General features: G+C 36.1%; 1 protein-coding gene and 1 pseudogene across 1 annotated transcript; one reads left to right on the plus strand and one right to left on the minus strand.

The window, feature by feature from the left end:
- Positions 1–6349: 6349 nt before the first annotated feature.
- LOC108660981 (uncharacterized) lies at positions 6350–19295 on the minus strand. Its single transcript, XM_018116364.2, has 14 exons — positions 19039–19295; positions 17434–17979; positions 16047–17261; positions 15605–15929; positions 15118–15373; positions 14812–15028; positions 14251–14603; positions 13594–14130; positions 11702–12905; positions 11010–11357; positions 10527–10764; positions 7216–10025; positions 6915–7066; positions 6350–6790 (listed from the first exon to the last, which is right to left on the minus strand). Exons 1-14 carry the CDS (start codon positions 19156–19158, stop codon positions 6502–6504), a joined length of 8610 nt encoding a protein of 2869 aa, XP_017971853.2. The 5' UTR covers positions 19159–19295; the 3' UTR covers positions 6350–6501.
- Positions 19296–20298: 1003 nt separating this feature from the next.
- LOC148764332 (cell wall / vacuolar inhibitor of fructosidase 2-like) lies at positions 20299–20992 on the plus strand (annotated as a pseudogene).
- Positions 20993–22125: the final 1133 nt, after the last annotated feature.

A 22125-nucleotide genomic window follows, 5' to 3' on the forward strand; every position in this document is an offset into this window, starting at 1 on the left:
AAAAAAAAAAAAAGAGAAAAAGAGAAAGAAAGAAAAAAGGGTCATAAAGGAAAAAGGTTTTTGACAATAAAATGTGCACATGATCTCGAAAGAATTGATGGTTACTGTTTGGAACAAACTTGTCCTTGCAAACATTTTCTAACCATTTCTTTAAACACTTTGGAGCCCAAGACCATTCAAATAAGGATATTCAAGAACTTGAGTCCAAAAGGAAGCAAAGTTTTGATGGTTTATTAACCTTATCATGTGGTACCAAAAGACAATGATCTTTGTCTAGGCAATGACCAATGTTATAATTGATGGTTTTGCAAAATTTTTCTTTAAAAATCAAGCAAATTAGGCACTCTTATAAAGACTCTGAATGTGGTAGGTTAATAAATGTCAAGACTATGCTAAAGTCTCAAATATGCCAAAACCTCTCCAATTTCTTTCAACTGTATGCCAAATGTGAACATTTCAAAACCATCCTTGATCTTATTTTAGGGCATGATGATCAAAAGAGCAAGATTACCCAATACCTTCAAGACACCTTGGCTTTTAAAAATAGCCCTCTTTCCTCTCTCATTTAGCAAAAGTGTTTCTTAAAAGAGTTGACCATGAGAAGGTGTTCTGATATTAGATCTTTGAAGGCTTCTAAGGATCCTTTATTGTTAAGAGTTGTCTCTTGAGCCTTCATTTGAGTGGTTGTTTAAGAAAGAAAACATTCTTGATGAATCCTTTCACTTTGGAAAGGTTGATTCAATCTTCAGTTGTGAAGTGAAAAAACAAAAAAAAGAAAAAAAAAGTGAGTGAATGGCGAGGAAAGTTGATAGTGACATTATGCACTTGAAATACTCAAATGGTGTCAAAAGTGAAAAAATGAAAAAAATCGAGCTTTGATCTTAAAATTGTTCTTTTCTAGGGATTTGCTCTTTAATAGAAGTAACCATAGTTGAGAGGATAAATGACCATGTTTCATTTTTCCTTCACAAATGAGAAATTATCCGCTTGCTGCCCCTTTGAGCCTATTACATTGTCTCTAAAATGCACCTCAACCAAGGATTACCTCCCACATTGGGGGGCAATATTGAAGAAAATTTTTTGTCAAAAGCATGGATGATAGAAGATTCATTTTGAGGAAAAAACGAACATCTGTTATATTATGGGGAACAGATGCAAAGTTGAGTTCTTGAAAGTTTCAAACTCAATCCATCAACATAACGTTTGAAAAAATGAATGAAGAAGAAAAAATGAAAATGAAAATTGAAAAAAAGAAAGGAAGAAAAAGCATAGAAGAGAAATGGTGGAAAAATCATGCTTTGAGAAAGGACAAATATCTTAAAAGAGTCCTTAGAGCAGTAATGAATGATCCTTGGTTTAATCACCTTTAAATACATGTTTTGGGCCTGTGTATCCATTTCTTTCAGAACCTTTAACTATAGCCTGCATTACGTGCCTGAAGAAGTCCATTTTGATCAAGTGTGGATACTTAAATTGAAGAGCTATCTGATAGAAAGAGATCATCACATAGAAAATGAAACCTTGACTTTTTTTTTTTTTGCTAAAATTACCTTCTTGAATCCCTTAAGTCATTTTGGACTAAGTTTGAGTTTTTCAAGTGCATGATGGAACAATCAATCAAAAAAAAAAAAAAAAGAAACAAGTGAGAAAGATGAAGCTTTAGGATGAAAACCCGAAAGGGCAATCTAGAGGGAAGACGAAAGAAAAAAAAGAAAAGAAAAAAAGTGAGTGAAAAAGATGAAGCTCTAAGGTGAAAACTCGAAAGGGCAGTCTAGAGCGAAAATGAGAATTTATGAAGCCACTCATGATTCCAACTAAGGTGATAACAAGAAGCACTAGAGATAGACCATTTCAAGACAGTTGAATGCATTGGACACCTTCCTAAGGGTTTAAGACTCTCAAGCACCCTTAAAGATTCAAGCTCATTTGGAAAAAATCCATATTGAATTTTGAGCCTATCTTTGTCAAAATAGCCTTATACAATTTTAAGCCTGCAACAGTTGGTCTTGACATTTGTCATTTTGTCACATATCATGAGGTTTAGAAAGTGTCAAATTTGATTGTGATTTGAAAGGAGTCTTTTTACAAAAATCAATATACCTTTGTGAGCTTCGATAAAGAAACTTTAAATTTAGTGAGTGCTTTCGAAGTTGATGAACAGAGGAAAGTATCAAAGAGAGATGAAAGAGTTGCTCATGCTTTATCTACTCGTGCAAAAGGTAAAGCTCATGTAGATTCTTCCTTTAAAAAGAATCCAAATGATATCAAATAAAAGGATAAAGCTGGTACTCCTACTGGAAGACTTCAGAATAGAAAAGGAAAGTTTCCAATTTGTTTTTACTATAAAAGAGGAGCCATGCAGAATATTATTGCTGGTTTTGACCTGGGGTCAAATGTAATGCATGTAAGCCGCTCGGACATGTAGAAAGAGTTTGCAAGAATAAAGCTGATGTAGGAAATAAGAAACCATAGGCTGCAAAACAAGTTGAGAAGGCTGAAGTTACAAAGCAAGTCTTTGATATAGAAGTATATTATTTAGGTTATTTTCACATTAGGTTAGGTTAGACTAAGTTATCTGTTACTTTACTTATACTCAAAGAAAGTTTTTGTCTTCACAATGCCCTGGTGTCAGTCTTATTTATGTCTATTACAGATTCAAGTTCAGCAAATGAAAATTAGTGGCTTCTTGACAGTGCATGTTCAAATCACATGACTTTAAAAGGTTGAGTTATTTTTTTAAATTGACATTAATCATTGTTTTTTAGTAAAAATAGGAAATGGTTATATATTGCAAGCTATAGGGAGAGGCACAATTACAAATCAAACCACTTTAGGCACCAGGTATGTTCTTAATGTGCTTTTGGTTACTGAAATAACTCAAAATCTATTAAGTGTATGCCAGTTAGTTGATGATAATTATATGTTGGTGTTTAAAAATAATGCTTGCACAATTTATGAACCTTTTGGTATTTACGTGATGTCTGTTCCTATGGTGAGAAATTGTTTTCCTATAAAATGGGGAAATATGTGCTTGTCTGCAATAAAATCTTCATCAGAACAAAAATATTTGAGGCACAAAAGGCAAGGCCATTACAACTATAAGTCATTACTACAAGCAAGTGCCTTTGGTTTGTTAATGGACCTTCCTAAATTGCATGAACATGGCCTTGTATTCAGCTTATGTCAGCTTGGCAAATTGACCAGAAAGCCTTTTCCCAAATCGAGCTTGAATAGAACAATTAATAGACTAGACTTAGTTCACTATGATGTTATTGGACCTAGGAGTGAACCTTTTCTAAATGGAAGCAGATACATTATTATTTTTATTGATGACATCTCTAGAATGACTTGGATCTATTTCGTGCAGCATAAGTCAGAAGTGTTTTCTATGTTTCAAAAATTTAAAGCTAGAGTTAAGAATGAATTTGGTTGCAAGATCAAGACTTTAAAGATAGATAATGGAGGAGAATATGCTTCTTCAGAATTCACAAGCTATTTGGAAAATGAAGGCATTCTTCATCAATTAACTGCTCCATACTATCTTAAACAGAATGGTGTAAGTGAGAGAAAGAACAAAATTGTTGTTGCGATGTGTAGGTGCCTTCTATTTGAAAAAAGCTTCCAAAGAGCTTCTAAGCTGAAGCAGCTAGCATTGCAGTTTACTTGCAGAACATCTTGAGAACTTAAGTTGTCAACAACAAAAGTCCTTATAAGGTTTGGCATAATATCAGGCCTTTTGTAGATCATTTAAGGATTTTTGGGCCTATTTGCTATCAACATGTGCTTGAAGAACTTAGAGATAAACTGTAACCCAAGGCAAAGATGGGAATTTTCATTGGTTATAGTCAACAGTCTAAGGCTTACAAAATTTATCAGATTGAGTCAGGTGAAGTTTTTGTTAGCAGACATGTATCATTTGATGAAAGAGCGTATTGAAATTGGGAGCTTAATCTAGTGCAGTATACTAGAATTACAAATGGATTTGACTTCCATTCTATAAACAGTGAAAAGATGCTTGACAGTGAACAAATAGTGGATGAGCCTATTGTGAAAGGCACCCGATTGTTACAGGATATCTCTAAAAGTTGTCATATGGCATTGTTTGAGCTTACTACACCTAAAGAAGCATTTAAGTCATCAGAATGGAAAGAAGCCATGAAAGAAGAGTTAAAAATGATAAATCTTAACAAGACATGGAGTTTAGTGTCATGCTCTTGGAGTGAAGTGGGTGTTTAGGAAGAAGTTTAATTCTGATGGTTCATTGAACAAGCATAAAGCAAGGCTTCTAGTTAAAGGTTTTGCTCAATTTCCTGATGTGGATTACCATGAGACATTTGCACTAGTTGCTAAAATGGATACCATTTGATTGCCAATGGCTTTGTCAGCTATGTTCAACTGGCAAATCTTTCATTTGGACATTAAATCTACTTTCTTGAATGGTGATTTGCAAGAAGAAATCTTTATTGAGCAACCTTATGGCTTTGAGTTTGAGTCCAACAGAGACAAGGTGTATAAACTCCATAAAGCTTTTTATGATTTGAAGCAGGCATCACATGCCTTGTATTGCAAGATTGATGAATATTTGAAGAGTCAAGCATTTCAGAAAAGCTGCAATGAAGCAACCTTGTATGTGTAGAAAACAAGTGTCCAAAATCCATTGGTCATCTCATTATATGTAGATGATATGTTAGTTACAGGAGGAGATGTAGAAAAAATTGCAAAATTCAAGTTTTAAATGCAAAACAGATTTAGAATGACTAATCTTGGACAGATGAGCTATTTTCTAGGATTACAGATTCTTCAAGACAATACAGGGATCCATGTACTTCAATCAAGTTATATTGTTGAAGTTCTGAACAAGTTTAATATGTGTGAGTGCAAAATTGCAGGAATTCCTTTTGTTACTCATGAGAAGCTACCAGTTGGTAAGGGATCTAAACTTAAAAATCTTTCATCATTTAGAAGTTTGATAGGATCATTGCTTTATATCTGTGCTTCAAGGCCTGATTTTATGTTTGCTGTGAACTATTTGTCGAGATTTATACAGGTACGTACAACTAAACATTTTTTAGTAGCTACAAGAGTTCTCAGATATTTAAGAGGGACTATTGATCTATGCCTTCACTTCACTTATTTTGATGCAAAATCAGTTGATTTAGTTGGCTTCTTTGATAGTGACTGGGCATGATGTATTGATGATTGCAAGAGCACTTCAGGATGTGTTTTCTCATGGAAATGGTGCTTTCTGTTGGAGCTCAAAGAAGCAAGAGACAAATGCTCTATCCTTTGTAGAAGTATAGTATATAGCAGCAGCTATAGTTGCATATCAAGCCATCTGGGTGAAGAAAATATTAACTGATCTTGGTTTTCTTCATGTGCCCCCAGCTAAACTGAATGTAGATAATAAGTCTACTATTGCTATGGTGAAGAATCTTGTTTTTCACAGCAAGACAAAACATATCAAGATTAAATATCATGCCTTGAGAGAAGTTGAGAAGAATAAAGAGATATCCATTCAACACTACAGCTCTAGTGATCAACTCGCAGACATTTTGATTAAACCACTGCCTTTGCCCATGTTTGAGGAACTGAGAAACAAACTGAATGTTCACCAAGCTAGTGTTTAAGAGGAGTGTCGAGATAAAAACTAGCTTGAGTCTTGTTTCTTGTTTAACTAAGTGTTGGACATGTGTCCATTTTGCTTCGTTGTACTGGTTTAGTAAACCAGAGTCTATGTTGCTGCTCCATGTCCTTGAATGTGTAAGCATTGCATGTTAACTTGGTGGTTCTGTACAAGTGTTAATCATGCATATTGTATGTAAATACTAACAAAGACTAGAATGGTATGTAATCGCATGTTAAACACTTGGTGGTTCTGTACAAGTGTTAATCATGCATATTGCATGTAAATACTAACAAAGCCTAGAATGGAAGCCCAAGAGCTATGGTGCTGGCACAATTACAGATCCTTTGCTAGCCTGGTCTCGAAGAAATGGAACTCCATCATTCATACTACCCTTGCTTCCAAAGGTAAGGTAAAGGGCTAGGTAGAGTGGCGTGAAGCAAACATTGAGTGCAGTTACGGAATTAAGATTTTAAGTTTGAAGGAGTAAAAATAAAAATTTAATATTTAAAAAATGAAATTATAAAATTTATTAATAAATAAAGATAAAATTATAAATATTTAAAAAAAAACAATGAAAATATTATAAATGTTTGGAACTTTGGAGGGTGGGGGGCGGCCCCTACTAGCCCCCCTCCCTCCGCGTCTGATTGGGTGGTTTGCTGCAAACCCACTTGAGACTATAGATTCCACCATCAAGTTCATAAAATAAAGAAGATGCAGTGGTTCATAGTTCAAGTCATTGCACGAGCTCTTTGATAACTCTCCAAAAATAAAAAGGTCTATGCCATAAGCAAAGTACGTTATATACTTCTGTGAATATAGATAGTTAAGTTCTCAACTTATATACACCCTCTAGATTTTAAGGGAATGCTTATCTACTTAAGTTTTCGGCCACGATTCTTCTTGTTTTTCTTGGATTTATTCTTCCCTTGGGATCTGCCAGTCACAATAGCTTCTGAAGCTGGCTTCTTACCCTCGCTACATTCCTCGGCCTTACTGCCAATCTCTTCCTCGTCACATTGACCACCAGATTCATCAGATATAAGATTTTCATCTTGCTGCAAGAATAGCTGCTGCAGAAGAGGCTCCAGTGAAGACCTCCTTGAATGTAGCTCCTCGCAAAGGGCTCCAATTATTGAAATGCTACCTTCAAGTTTCAGCTCACTGAAAAAAGGAAGCAGCCGAACGAACTTCTAAGGAAATACTGTGCACTGATCATTTGGTGTAAAGATGGAGTCATACAACTACATATGGAATATGGAGAAGGCAATTAATGCATTGCACTGACCTCGGTTCCAGTTGAGTATGGAGTTGCTTCATTTCATCTAGCATGCTGATTGCCTCCCTTGAGAAGTCGTCGTCTTCACTACCCGCAGGTTTCTTCTGCAAACATCCTTCTGCTGCAGCATTTAGGAGGAAAATACATTTTCCTAGGTACCCCTAAAAAGTTCAGTAAAAAGTGATGATGAGATAACACAAAAATAACAATAAATATGATAATAACAGATAAAATAATACCAGCAACATTAATTACAAGGAAAACAAGGCATTTGAGAATGCTTGTCTAATCACATGCTTATAACAATTACCCTCATTTTTGAAGCATTTAACATAATGGTCCATTGATCTCTGATGTCACCCAGTGCCTTAAATGCTTCAAAAATTTCCCAAAACTTGACATGGTTAATCAGCATGTCACTATCATTTTGATTCTGTGCATTCAAGTCTTGATCTGGCAGACAACCAGAGCTTAAACTTGGAACAACCTTTGAGCTCAGCATGTCACTGTTATTTTGATTCTGTGCATTCAAGTCTTGATCTGGCAGACAACCAGAGCTTAAATTTGGAACAACCTTTGAGCTCTTCCCATCATCGTAACTGGCCGGAGGAAGTACTTCACCACACAAATTAGCAGCTTTAGGGAACAAGACTCTTAATATTTCCTCCTTGCATGGATTCACCTTCATATCAACAAATATAACATCCTGGCATGCAAAATTTGGACAGTTTCCCCCCATGCTCACAATTGTGAGAGGGTTTCTGATCTTTTTGAATGCTTGACCAAGCACATTTATATCAATATTCAGAGAATTATGTCTCCGCCATCTCCAAAGAGCATCACAGAAATCCCACGGCAGTAGTTCTGTAACATGCTGTTGACCCAGCAAGTCAAAAAGCAAATTGAGACACTTACGTAAATTGGGACACTTATGAAAGTTCAAATGAAGCAAACACATTATGACAACCAATCTCAAAACCACCAGTGAATGGTTCCCCTTCACATTTGTATGAAATTTTCTGATCCAAGCTACTGTCTCTTGCTTACAATAGAGTAACTGCTGGATCATTTCAATTACAAATTTAAGAATATCTTCCAAAGATTGCTGCTTAACAGCCACAAAACTGGAAGCTGAGCTGGGTATCCCATCCTGGTAGATAAGCCATTCGACAAAAGTAGCCTTGGTAGTGAAAAAGTATCCTTTGAAGTAGGATAACAAAACCAGATAGCGCTCAACAAGATACAAGAAACAAACTGGTGAAATGTAATCAGATATGTGCCTCCAGTTAGCTTTATACGTAACTTGTAAAGCTTCATGGAACTTGAAAATAATTTGATTCTCATTCCCACTTTCCTCAATATGACCAGCAGAAGAAGATCCAGTTGTCGATTCTGAGCTTCTATTCCCCCCAAGAAATTTATTGATAGGGCCAGTTGCAGAAACTGGAGTAGAACCTCTATCCTCTTTGAGACTCCCAATGAAGTTCTTCCATTCTGTATTCCATTTTAAGCCTTCAAGAATCTTCCCATAGAGTTCATTGTTTAGCTGATCAGATCCAAGAATTATCAATGCCACCATTCCAGTTTCCCCATAAGACAACCGATTCTTTGACCTGATTTTTCCAAATATAACCTCTTCAAGTAAATTCTTTGAGATTTCAGTTCCCCTCAGAGAGATCATGTTCTCCCTCAGTGATTCTCGCCAATCAAGAGGAAATATATAGCCAAAGAAGTTCTCTGTTGAAAGTTGAACAAATTTCATCAGAGCCTTGTCCACACGCTGATTGTTCAGAAACTTGCAATTCAAGAGAAAACTTGCGACCTCGTAGATATGAGTAAGAGACCTGCTTTGATAGAAGGATGACGGAGAATTTTTTTGTGGGAAATTATAGAATTTCTCAAGCTTTGTCAAAACTTGCTGGCCAACAGAGAGTAGTTCTGAACACCAATAACTCCTTGCAGCTGAGACAAATTGATGGCAAGACATAGAAACCTGCTTCTGGTTACTGCAAACATATTTGTAATCCAGTTTTCTCAGCCATTCAGCATCGGAATTCAGCACAAGATAGACAGTATGTCGATTATTAAAATGTCTCCACACACCAAAATAATTCAAGCAGAATTCTTCATATCTTCTGTAATCACTAATATCTTGGATTTCAGCATGATCAAGATACTCAAATATCTGCATAATTTTATCCTTCCAGAAATTCCAAAAGTAGACCAGTGTCTCGGTGGTAACCTGGTTACTAGAAATTTGCTCTTCTGAGTAGCTTGCTAGATCAAAGACCAATTCATCTACCCATTCATATTTTGAGTTATTTAATTGAAGATGATGATCTAGAATCATTCGAGCAGTTAATACTTCACCTCGGGTACTCTTGTGCCTCTGAGAAGCACTTAAATATTGTTTCATCAAGAATAAGTTGCTTGGCTTATTCAGTAAAATGTCAGCCTCTGAACAAACAAGCCCATAAAATTGGTTTGACAACTTCTTTGCAAATGACTTGGCTTTTGTTAGAAGCTTCTCTTTCTCTGTGAACTGCTTTAATGGCCATCCTGTGCTCCCAGCTAACCAAAGAGAGTTCGCAAACACAAACCAGAGAATAAGAATTGCGGCCTCCTCAAATTGTGCACTCTTCCCAAGCAGATCAGCCCCAAGTAGAAGTTCACCTCTCAACTTTGCAATGTTTGCTGCCTCCAAGAATTTCCCTGATTCTTCTTCCAGATACAGAAGCTCATCAAAACACTCTAACGACTGCAAGAATGTTCGTCTTGAACTCATTGAATCAAAAGCTTTGACATAATTCATCATTGTTCTCTTGTCATTAACCTCATGATAGTGATGTGCACAGCTCTCCAAAAACTTTTGTTTCAGCTCTTCTATATCCTCATTTCTAGTAACTATTTTGTCATCCACATTTACATGCTGTTTCCAGTACTGAATGTACTGCAAGCCCATGTCAAAGAGTTTCCCTTCGGTACAAACAGACAAGCATTTTGAGAAATAGTTGCCTCTTGCATACACTTCTGCTGCAGCCTTGTAACATCCAGCAAGAAGAAAACATTCTGCAGCTCTTGATAGAGCAGATTCCCCACATTTTTCCAAATATATTTGACCTGCATTTCCAAAACATTACTTTCAGAATGTCCATGAACCCTTGTACAGATATATGCACACACACATAAACACAAAATAAGAGCATATAAATAATCCTAGACTAAAGCATGATATAATTGTATTAGAAAAAAAAAAAGAAAATTTATTTTTTAGTCACTAATGAACACAAAACAAAAGTTCCATGAAGACCCATCTTGGAAAGACAAGGATGTTCCAACAAATAAAATGGAGAATTTTTTATTCTGAAATATAATGCTTTTGAGAAATGAAAATGCTAAGAGCATCAGCATCTAATCTAGAAAGCTGCAATCGAATAATCTTGTTCCTTATCTTACTCTGTGGAAAGAAGTTATTGAACACATTAGAAGAAAGCAAGTGTCTTCTGGAAAAAAAAAAATATAGAAATCATAGACTGTCAGAGCTGTCGAGGTTAACATTTCACATTCATGTTTACAAGAAAATAATATAAACAAGGTAAAAGGAGGGAACTGGAACTGCACCTGCTTTTTCATACTCCTCTAACATGTAAAAGCAATCTGCAGCATGCTCAGCCTTGCCGATGGAATCAAAAATTTCAGCAGCCTGCCTCCTGGCAGTAGAAGACATTTCAGGATTTAAACCATGCAAGCGGTCAGCATCTGCCCTAAGTCCAAAAGCCTTGGCCAGTTTTTCCCCATATGTATCATGTGCTCTTTCGAAGCACATTGTTGCCATCACATAGTTACCTTGCCGCAACAGCTGCAGGACACAAAATATTGGGATAAAAGAGCTGTTAAATTTGCACAAATGTTAATTCATTGCAAAATTGGTAGTCCTAAACCCATTGAAAAATGGGTTCAATCATGTATGAAAATGATTAACAATAGATTAAGCAAAAAAAATTAACAAAATTGAGTTAATGGGAATTACAAACAAGAATTATCTGGCAAGAGCAACAACCAGATCAGTTATAGACCGCCTTCTAAAGACAAGCAAGAACATACCTTATGACCACGTGACTTCCACTCTTCTGGACTGCTTGCAACTTGCATTGCTTGTGCAAGTGAATCATCCAGCTTCCTAACTTGAACAAGGCACTTCTTCTTCCAGTAGTTGAACACAGGCTTGGAAAACTCTTCTACATTTTCACAAATCCACAGTCTTTGCCTTGTGCGAGTGATAGCAACATATAACTGCTTCAATTCGGAGCACAAAATGTTGTGTTTTTCCGGTTTGAAACTTGGAAATGACCAACTGGCATCAAGCAAGCCTTGCTCCTTCATGTATGCATATACAACTCTCCACTGACTCTTTAAAGGTGATGAACTAAAAAAGTTGTATAATAATACATCCTACAGAAATAAAATATACAAAAGCATGGCATGGATGAATCAATTTACATTCTCAAAAACAAACACTAGGGAGACAGAAAGAAGGCCCTGTTAAGATAGATGCATGTGGACCATAACAATTATTAAACATACAAACGCACAAGGAATAAACCTAATTTTTGTCAAACACAAGCCAACAGACTTGATCTGAGGTTCTGAACTTGTAGAAAAATAAAAGATTAACTAAACAACAGAAAACTTTTAATGAGCGTTTATTTTTAAATAAATTAAAATCACCTTACAGGGAAAAAAAATGCAGATCATACAATAATGGAACACAAGAATAATTAGGAAACAACAAATACCTGAAACTCTAAACCTTTGCATTCCACTATAGTCAGAACAAGTGCTTGCTTGCCGACATACTTTGAAATTTCATTCTTAGCAGGATCATCTCGTACTAATATGACCTGCTCTGCTCCAAATCCAACCATATGTCCCCCAACATTACCATGGTTCCTGAATATTGTTGCAATAGCATTGTCCTCATTCTCAGATTCAAGCAAAATTGGGGCTTCTCCATATATAAGACTAGTTTCGGGGGATAATATATCAACAAACGAAGGAAAGAAACGGTAAAGAAGGTCGATGACACTCTGCGCTAACCTTAGGACACCATCATGTGTACGAAAATTCTGGCTCAACTGAAATTTTTTAGATATTTGACCTTTCCCTTTTTTCCCATCATCTGCTTGACATTTTGATTCCAAAACAAACTCATTGTAGAAAAGGGATCGTATATCTTCAAACCTAAAATCAATACCCCTGGCAATAGTTTGTGCTGTATCCCCACAAAAAACAAAGCCTTCGCTTACATTTTTGCAAACATGTTTGAAAAGAGCAATTTGCCTCATTGTAAGATCTTGCACCTCATCAATATAAACAAAATCCATTATGTCACCCTCATACCTTTCATTTTGAAGTCGACGATGAAGATCAATCACAAGATCAGCCATATCAAAATCTCCGTTTTCTCTTTTCATTTTTTCGTAATCTTGATAAATATCATATATCATCTGCCTCTCATGTCCACTTAAGATAGACACTCTACCCTCAGATAGTTTTACATAATCCTCCTCATTGAGTCTACCATCACAAGAATCCCCTGACCTCAAGCCACCTTTTATATGAGACATTATCTCTGTGAAGACTCTGGATGAGTCAAGGCTTTTTGTCAGCTTATCATTAAAATGGGGCCAATAAGTTGAACAAAACTTTTCATAATTGACCTCCCTTGTTCTTATAAAGTTTCGTAAGAAAATTGGTGCATTCTCAACTTCCCCATTTAACATTGATAGCTCCTTAGCGTTATTAAATTTCTCAAAGAAAGAGTTACCGATTGTTCCATCAAGCATTATCAGAAACTTTTGTAAAGTTATAACGAGAGGGTATGCCTTAGGAAGAATATCAACAAATGAATCCGGAATATCCTTGAATTGTGCTGCACCATCAATATCGTCCACATCTTCCAAGGCACTCTCTTGAGAATAATCTCCCCCGCTGGCAAACCTGTATATTTAACAAGGCTTGTGACAATGGGAAAAAAGAAAAAAAAAAAAAACCTCCATGCAGCTGAATAAAGTCCCGGAGTTGAGTATTACATTATCAAGTTGATCAAATTAATTTACATGAGAAGTCAGAACCAAACTAATCAACTTTGAATTATTTATAAAATTGCAACTTATTTGTACATAAGAAAAAGAGTGCAACTTGCAACACTCTTGCAACCATCTATGATCACGGACATAAAAAGAACCTTTGAACTTTACCATATATAAGCAGCAACCATTATTAATTTAGGACATATACACATAGACAAAAGACTATCAAAGATCTGAAAATAAACAGTAAATAAAACACTTTGCAGACTTATAAACAGTAGACGTCTTTATTCAATTCGAAATGCTATGATATGCAATTCTGCAGTTCTTGCTCTAAAGCTTGAAAAACTTGCAAGTCCACAGATATTTAATATAGATTAGGTACTAAAAAAAAAAAAAAGACTTGCCAGCATTTTAGATGTAAATCTTCTCAAAGATTTTATTGTTTCAAACTTCTGAAAAATTGCACATGAAAGATTATCAGCTTTTTGTGCCGAGATAATGAAGTTATATTTTGATTTATTTTTATGCCAATTGCAAACTCTAAGTTTTATACCACATCGAAGCTATCATTTTAACTCATTATCCAAACTCACCTTTTCAATTGAAGAACATGATGTTTCACAGCATAACAAAGTTTGGGACTGACTGTTACAAAAAGCTGGCGCAATACAGTCGCTTCAGTCCCTCCAATACCACCCATGATTCTGTTTGCCCGACAGACTTCATTAGAGTTATTTGTGTCAACTTCATCCAAATTTTCAGTTGCTAAATGGTGTAATTGTTCTTTCTTAAACAACTTCATGGTTAAGACAGTAGTCTTCCCAGTGCCTGACCTTCCTAGTATAAAACTGCTTCTTTGGAATTGAATTATATCGCGTTCCTGGTCTGTCACCTCAAATGGGAGTTCTAGTTCTCTCCCATCCTGATCAGCAAGAAGGTGGTTCACAACACCCGATGATAAAGAGTAGAATTTCATCAACAGCAAGCTCTCACTCACTTTTGAGTTCTCTACATAACATCTACCATCTGAAGCACTGCCATTTGAAGTGTTCTCTCTTTCATCTTGGCTTAGTGCCTTATACCTGACAATCTCAAATGAGGTTGTCCAAGTTTTGGGAACTTCCAAATCCCTAGATACGATAAAAAAAAGTAAAAATGATGTAGGAGTCTTAAAATGATTGCATAACATTCACATTCAAAAAAGGAAAATTTCATATTTACAAGTTAGTAATATCATTATGGTCACATACCCCTCCAGATATTTCTCATTGCAACGACTGATAAAATCATCAGTATACATTTTGAAGAGGCCATCGAGGCGCTTAACCAGTCTCCCAATATCCTCTAACGGCAAAAGATCCCAAGCCTTCAATACCTGAGTGTACCTATGCTTCTTCACTACATCAATTGAGCAGACTATATAAAGATGTTCAACCTTGAATTGTTTCAAGACCATAGAAGAGCTTTCACAAATTAAATCCACATTTCTCTTCTTAGGTCGCCAGCCGCTGGAAAGTTTTAGTAGAAGGTTTAAAACTGATTTCTTGGTCTGGACAGATTTCAGCTTCCCAAATGACATTCTAAAGTAATCACTGAAAAGAACCTCAAGCCATGGGAAACAAAAAGAAAATAATTTTTACCACTTAGTATAAATATTCTTTAATGGAGTCTCATTAACTAAAATATACTGATAAAAAAGGTTGCCAGTATGTAAGATAACATAAGTTTTCATGTCAAATGTACAAACTTCAAATATAAATTAATGCTGACAACTTGATAGAAGCAAGTTTTAGCCAGGGTAAGTTACATACCTTCCACCTAGCACTTTTGAAAAGAACACTGTCGCCATTAAGCAAGTCATCAAGTTGATTTAAATCTTTCATGGCATCTAGAATGGTGTTTGCCAATTCCTTGTCTTCATCAGCATTAAAAAAACAATAACGTGCCTTTGCATCATGAACTAAAGCCTCCCAAGCAGATTCACTTTGTGCCAGCGTTCCTCCATTCCCCAAAATCCAGAGGCTGTGCCTGAGAAGGCATTGAAAACCCAGTAACAGATTGCAACTATTCACAGAATTGCAAAAACTGAAGGGAAACAAGTTAATCTAGGGAAATACCTAGCCCTTGTAAGAGCAACATTTGTTCTTTGAGGATTTGACATGAACCCAATTGCACCTGAACTATTTGATCTCACAGTTGATATTATTATAATATCTTCCTCACCACCCTGGAACCCATCAACTGTCTTCATCTTCACTACAAAGCCATCAATTTTCTCATACTTCCCACCAAGTTTCTCCTGAATTGCAACAACCTGAGCAGCATAGGGAGAGATTATACCAACACTGAGCTTCTCTCTTGAGCCATTCCATGCTGTACGCAAAAGCAACAAATACAAATCAATCTAATAATACAAGAATGCTTTCTGATTTGAATAGGAAGAAGAGAGAAGGCCTCATCAGCACTCATAGTGAACTATCTCCTTAAAGGCCAATGCCAGTCACTGGAAGTCAAAAGGCATAAGCCAGTTAATTGATAAAATCCAGCTTTAAGTGAAACAATATCTTCAAAAAAAATTCTACAAATTAAGCTTGTTATAATTACCTTTGTACAGAGTTCGCACCAACCTCTGCACAACAGCTACCTCAACCATATTTCTATGGCTATATCCAGCATCAACAACTTCTTCTCTTCCGCAGACATTTATGAAGGAATAAGGACCAAACATAGGCCATGGAAGATAATGCTTCTCATAACTCCTATGCTTAACACACGGTGCATCCAAGATCTGGTTAGAATAGAACCTTGCATTTGGAAAGCAACTGATTGACGGATGCATTCTGTACTGAATATTCAAAAGGTGCTTTGAGTGACCCAATGTCGTTAGCCTTTGAAATAAACTTCTTCCAAAGCCAGCTTCATCAGAAACCTATAAAAAAACAAGAGAAAAATTAATAAACTTTTTTCTCAAAATAAAGGAGGGGAGAAATTGCAAAGGAACATTAGAGAGGAATGGAAGACAACAAAGAAAGTCTAATTTACATACATTGCTTAGAACTGTAGCAGGCAATTGCCATTCATCACCAATAAGAAAGGAATGTGCTATACCGGGCAGTTGCAAGGGTATGGCTGATTCACATTCTTTTAACTGTGCTGCTTCATCAATCACTAACACATTCAGTGGTTTCATTTCAAGTTTATAGAGTTTATGTGAACCGCATGCAGTGGAAAAGAGTAAGGACGCTGTTTGAAAACAGAATCGTATTATCGAATCCTTGTTCCTGGCACTTGGTAGTTTGAGTTCCTGAAGAGAATCACGGAGGGCTTTCAAAACAGAAAGACACTGGCTTCTTACCGAGCACAGCAAGAGTGATGTTTCGGCATTTTGGCGAAGCAATTTAACATCTGTCGAAAGTAAAAAGAGCTCCTCCACTTCTTCAGAAACTACATCCTCACGAAACAGCACAGTTCTAAAAGAATCAAGCAAGTCAAAAAGAGTTTCGAATTCTTGGATATTATGTTCCAGAAAGTAGATTTTGGGTACATGGGTGTGTAAAGTCGAGACACATCTTCTCAGTGGGTCTGCTGTAGAGACAAATCTTTCTCTTACATATTCAAGAAATGATTTGTGTTTCGCCTTCTTAAAATCAGTTTCACCGCAACACTCTTTCTCATGGTTTTCATTTTCACGACCATGTTCCCTCTCTTTGATTGATTCATTTTCCAAGAAAATATGGTACTGAGTGACACAATCTTCAAGAAAAGTTATCATTGAAGTAAAACAGTGCCACCAACCCAGCGGGCCTAAGCACTCTGTGAGCCTTTTTACACGATAATCCAGAAATATTTCTTCAATCTCGGTACCAACCTTAAGTCTCTCTTTACTGCCGAATAAGAGGATGTCTCCCAGGGAACAAAATAGATCATCTGGAACAGAGGGTGTTTTCTTAGCTTCTTTTACCAGCTTTAGGACACGTGAAGCTACTTCTGTAATGGCAACATTTGTCGGGGCGCAAGTTAGTGTCCTATATTTCTTTCTCAACAGAGTAAACAGCAGCACACTAACAGTTTTAGTTTTCCCAGTTCCCGGTGGGCCCCAAATAAGTTCCACATGAGCCCTGTGGTTGCACTGCACTTTGTTAAGACAAGCCAAAACTGCCTTCCTTTGAGATTCGTTCATTTGAGACAGCAAACTTGTCAGAAAAATGTCATTCACGGTTCCATCATTCTGTGAGGAACAAAGACTGCGGCTTTCTTCTACCTGTATACAACATGAAATTTGAATAAAAATTCATTCCAGCAATTATACAAAGGTAAAACAACTATAAATTCCTCAAAAAATTGTTCTTCAAAATAACAACAACAACAAAAATAAATTCACAAAACTGGTCCCGCAGTTACACTTTGAAACATATGAAACTAATGAAACATACCACAGAACCAGTGGGCAAAAGTTCTTTGATAATGTTTAGGTTTCCCTTCATGTGCAATGCATTCCATATTCGTCTCCCTGTGGTTACATTCCTCAGGAAAATTACAAATAGCGAGTTCTGCATCTCATCTTTGGATGCAATGTCTTCCTGTGCCTTCACTTTGAAGGAAGTAGATGAGCTATTATCCTCATCCTCGTCCGCTGTAATATTAGTGACTAAAGCAAATGTCCAGGTTCTTCCTCCCCTTTGTAAATCAGACTCAGTTTCAGGTTTAGCATCTGCTATGACGAAAATATCTCCGGGCAATGTTTTGTATGGTTCCTTCACACGATCACTGAACCTGTTTCTCCAGTAATCAACATTTACATCAAACGATAATGTGCCATGTGGCTTTGCCTCGTTAAGATATGTCACTTCAGCATAAGGCGCTCTAGCTATACTTTCCATAGATGAACGTATTGCTGCTCGCGTCTCTTCCAACAATGGCAAAACATATGACCCAAGATAATGTTCCGTGCTTTGAAATGAAACTGGAATTTTTTCCACCTAGAAATTGAGATTAAATGTGAAAGATCATATGAATCCAAAGCAGTCAATACACAACTATAATTGAGAAAGCAGAAAAAGTAACGAGAGTTCAATTCTTGACATAGCTCAACTGATTCAGACATATACAAGCAAAAGCATGTATGGACAGCCATTTAGGCAGATTAAGCCAGTAACAAACCTCTTATATCTTTTTCCACGGCATTTGAAAATAAATAACTCAAGCGCAAAACCTAATGCAAATGGAAAGCCAAAGGGAGCTAAGTGCAAACTACATAATTAAGGATAAAAAATGAGCTAACATGCATGGACACATAGCAACCAGTTCGGGATTGGGTTTATAAAAGAGGATGATTCCCCATGGTCAACTTAAGCTGAAGGAAATTTCAACCTCTTGATACAAAGCTCAATCATTAAACAAATTTATGGTGTTCAATCTTTGTTCAGCTCTCTGGTTTAATTAAGCGAGCTCAAGATCAACTCATGAGCAATTTAAAGTTCTAAAGTATTTTATTTGATAAACAAAACCTACACTAAGACATGATTTTAGTAGTAAAATTTCAGAAGAGTTTAATTGTAAGAAAATACCAAGTTATATACTTTAAGCAGCCTTTTGTTGCTAATTCCGTTTAGCAAACTTCACAAGTCTTATTGTGCCATGTTTTAGCAAACTTCAGTTATGCTCAATTCACTACCAACGTAAACAATATGCCACTTCTGGCGTGCCGCCGTAAGTCCATAGCTATATCCATAAAAGTTGGGCAGGAGAGAAAGCAAGAAGCACATGAGAAATGTACGCAGAAAAGGGCTTGGGCTGGAGAAAAAGCCCAACCCAAACAAGAAAATATTCTTCTAAGCTGTAACTACTACAGCAATTCTTTTAAAAGCATCTCCTTCCAAAACCTCTGCAATAGATATTCAACTTCTATAAAAGTGCAAGATATTAAAAAAAACTGCAAAATAATATGATAAACATAAGATTTTAATAAACAAAAAAGAAAATCAAAGAATCAAGTATGATGATGATGATGATGATGATGGAGGATAAAGTAAACCCACCTGATCCTTGTAGAGGTTATCATTGAATATGTCGTCAAGAGACCATGAAAACACAGTATCAATAAAACCCAGATTCTTTTTAGTCACTACTCTATTCTTACTTGAACATTCACCACCCATCTTTTCCTCTGAATATCTGTAGTAAAAAAACAGAGAGTTATAGAAACCCGTTTCAGCCCTCACCCTTTAAAAGAACCCACAAAACAAAATAAAAGAGTGCAAAGTCTGGGGGTTTCTTAGCTGCAAAGGAAGGGGAATATGAAAGCAAATATAGAAGCAAAGCTAGGAATCTGCAGTACAAGCACTAACATACATTATCAATCCTTATCACACTTAACAGACTTTACCAACAGAGGCAGAGAGCCACTTCCATTGTCATCTTTGTACGATCGTCGAATGACACGAAGAAACCTTATAAAGAGAATTAAAAAAACATATGGGTCTCATCGACTTCCACACCCTTATTGACTTAAAAAGTCTCCTCTAATTCTTTTGCCTTTTTTTTTTTGGCCTTTTAAAAGTTAAAAGGCCAACCATTTTCTTTTGCACTTAGAAAATATTTACTTTTTTTTTTTTTTCTAAAAACTTGAAGATTTTCATTAATGAAAAAACCTGCATGCCTCTTGAAGTTTCCTTATAAACGAGAGACTTGCACTGACATCCACGGCCTGGTTTACACAAAACACTGTACACTTACTAGCAAGTGTATTTATTACTTAACAATACCACTTTTTTTCCCTTTATTTAAAGATGTAATAAAGTAAATATGAAATAAAGCAGAAGATGTAATTGTCTCTTTAGCAGTAGGCTTTCTTTTTCTTTTTTTATTTGAAGACGATTTCGTCCCTTTCATTCGTTTTAGTCTTTTCCACTATCTCTAAAGAAGAGAGTAATAATTTCACTTTTTAACTAACGACACCGGCAAGTATATGGCACGTCGCATTGTATCTTATCCTAGTTACAAACAAATTTTGTTTATGAATAATTCTATTTGCATGCACTGCTTTTTACTCTTTTTTTGATTTGCATCTTAATCACCAACTCTCTATTAATTAAGTATTATCCAAAGAGGATTATATTGGAGTTTTTAATTTTATCAATGGATTCATGGCTGATAATTAAATAAATAGAGACAATTAGGGGCATAATTAACCAATAGGCAGCTGGCTAGACGCATTGGGAAGTACAAGCGTCGGTGAATAATTTTGAATTAAAGCAGTTGATTTAGATATTATTATGCTAATTATGCTGCTATGGGCTATGGCCTGTAGCCCTCCTCTCAACTCTCCCTGTTTTCTAGAATTGGATTTCTTTTAAAGAAATTCTATTACTCCATAAGATATTTTAAAAATGGCCCACAGCTTGCACTGTAGACATTGTTGCAGGCTATACATAAATATTTCAAAAATTTCCAGGCTGCAAATTTAATCCAAAAGAAATTGTCAGCTTTCATTTCGTGCTAATCTCTTTCTTGTGTTACATCCCCTCCCCGTCCTTGCAGCCACCGGCAACAGCCCAACAATGCTTGTGGACAAGGTTTGCAACCAAACATCCAACTACACATTCTGCGTTGAGGCTCTCTGCTCTGATCCTCGAACTGCAGCTGCTGATGCCTACTAGCTGGCTTATGTTTCTTTTGGTCTGGCTCGCTTAAATGCACATTGTTGAGCTGCTCAACAACGACAACACCTCTACTGCCAGCCGCAAACGCCTCAAGATTTGCCAACATGATTACCACAAGGCGGTTTCGGCACTTGAAGAGGCATTTAATGATTTGAACTCTGAGAGTTTCTTTCAAGTGGCTAAGTTTGCTGGTCTTGCTGCTACAGTTGCTGATGATTGCCAGTCTGCTTTCTAGGGAACTTATTACTCTCCATTGGCTACCGTAAAGGGTGTTCTTGCAATAAAGAGAGAAAGTGTTGCAAATAAGTCCAACAACAAAGAGAAAAATTAGAGCAATTCTTGAAATACTAAATGTCGTAATAAGTAAAAGAGAATAAGAAGAGAATTAAAGAGTAGAGGAGAATTAAAGAGAAAAGCCCTGGAGGATAATGGGTTAATCTTGGAAGGAAGAGAAGCTTTTGAATGAATTATAAAGGTTTTATATATAGTGCTAACAATAACAGTTATAAAAAAAAGGCTTTAATTCACGTAATGAGTGATATTATTAAGAAAAGCTTTAATGTCACGTTTCGGAATAAAGACTTTATACACCAGCGATTGGCTATGTCTCTCAACCACATTAGCAGACACAAATTTGCTACAATCAAATCGAGTCCCACTACTACTACCATGAATTCTTTTCGTGGGTGCCATCCCTCTCACACAAATAGATAGTAATTATGCCTAAAACAAGCAGCCACAACCCAATTAGATTAACCAAAATTTTTTTTTCTTCTTTTATTACACATATTGCACTATCCAAAAATTCCATGCCAAAGAGAATTTTTGATGTTCATCATTCACCCTTATCAAATAACTAAATTCACCATAAATCCATGTAAAGTGATTTAAATCCAACACATCTAATCTAATATAGCAAAAATTGAAGTTAACCATTCATCAACAACATTATATCTTCCACAATATTCAAAGTTAACAAATCTGAAAATATATAGAAGAAAGTGACTTACTTGAATGGAGAATGCAGAAAATGTTGAGAATGACGTGATGGTACAACCTTACTTGCAACAAAATAGTGATTGAGTGAAAAGATTTGTGATGGGTGTGAAGTGGGTGGATAAGAGAGGAAGAAATCCTAAATTAGAGAGAGAAAGAACCCTAAAAGATGAGAAAATATTAGAGGAGAAGTGAAATCGGTAGCTTTTGAAAATAAAAACCCCTGACATAGTGCTGCAACACTCAAGCCTTGGCCTAATGTATGGGTTGGGTCTTTGTGCAATGCCGTAGTGCTGAGTAATTAGCGCTGTGGCTGCTTCTTTTCAAGCTTTTGTATGAGAGGAGGCATCTTCGAAGAGCCACGACGTTGCTTTTTTTTTTTAATTACTCACTTACTTACTTACCTTATGTAATCCTAATACCCGTAAAAATCAAATAGAAAACAATCAAATGAGAAAAGAAACATAA

The sequence above is a fragment of the Theobroma cacao genome, chromosome 2 (assembly GCF_053813885.1).
Source record: "Theobroma cacao isolate CCN51 chromosome 2, ASM5381388v1, whole genome shotgun sequence".
NCBI lineage: Eukaryota > Viridiplantae > Streptophyta > Magnoliopsida > Malvales > Malvaceae > Theobroma > Theobroma cacao.

Bases quoted from the DNA above. Each gene is read 5' to 3' on its own strand.
- LOC108660981 (XM_018116364.2), bottom strand. From the start codon at position 19,158: ATGGGTGGTGAATGTTCAAGTAAGAATAGAGTAGTGACTAAAAAGAAT. The intron at 17,980-19,038 runs GTGGGTTTACTT...CTCAATTTCTAG, and splicing joins ATAACCTCTACAAGGATCAG to GTGGAAAAAATTCCAGTTTC. The intron at 15,029-15,117 runs GTATTTCCCTAG...ATGCCTTCTCAG, and splicing joins GTTGCTCTTACAAGGGCTAG to GCACAGCCTCTGGATTTTGG.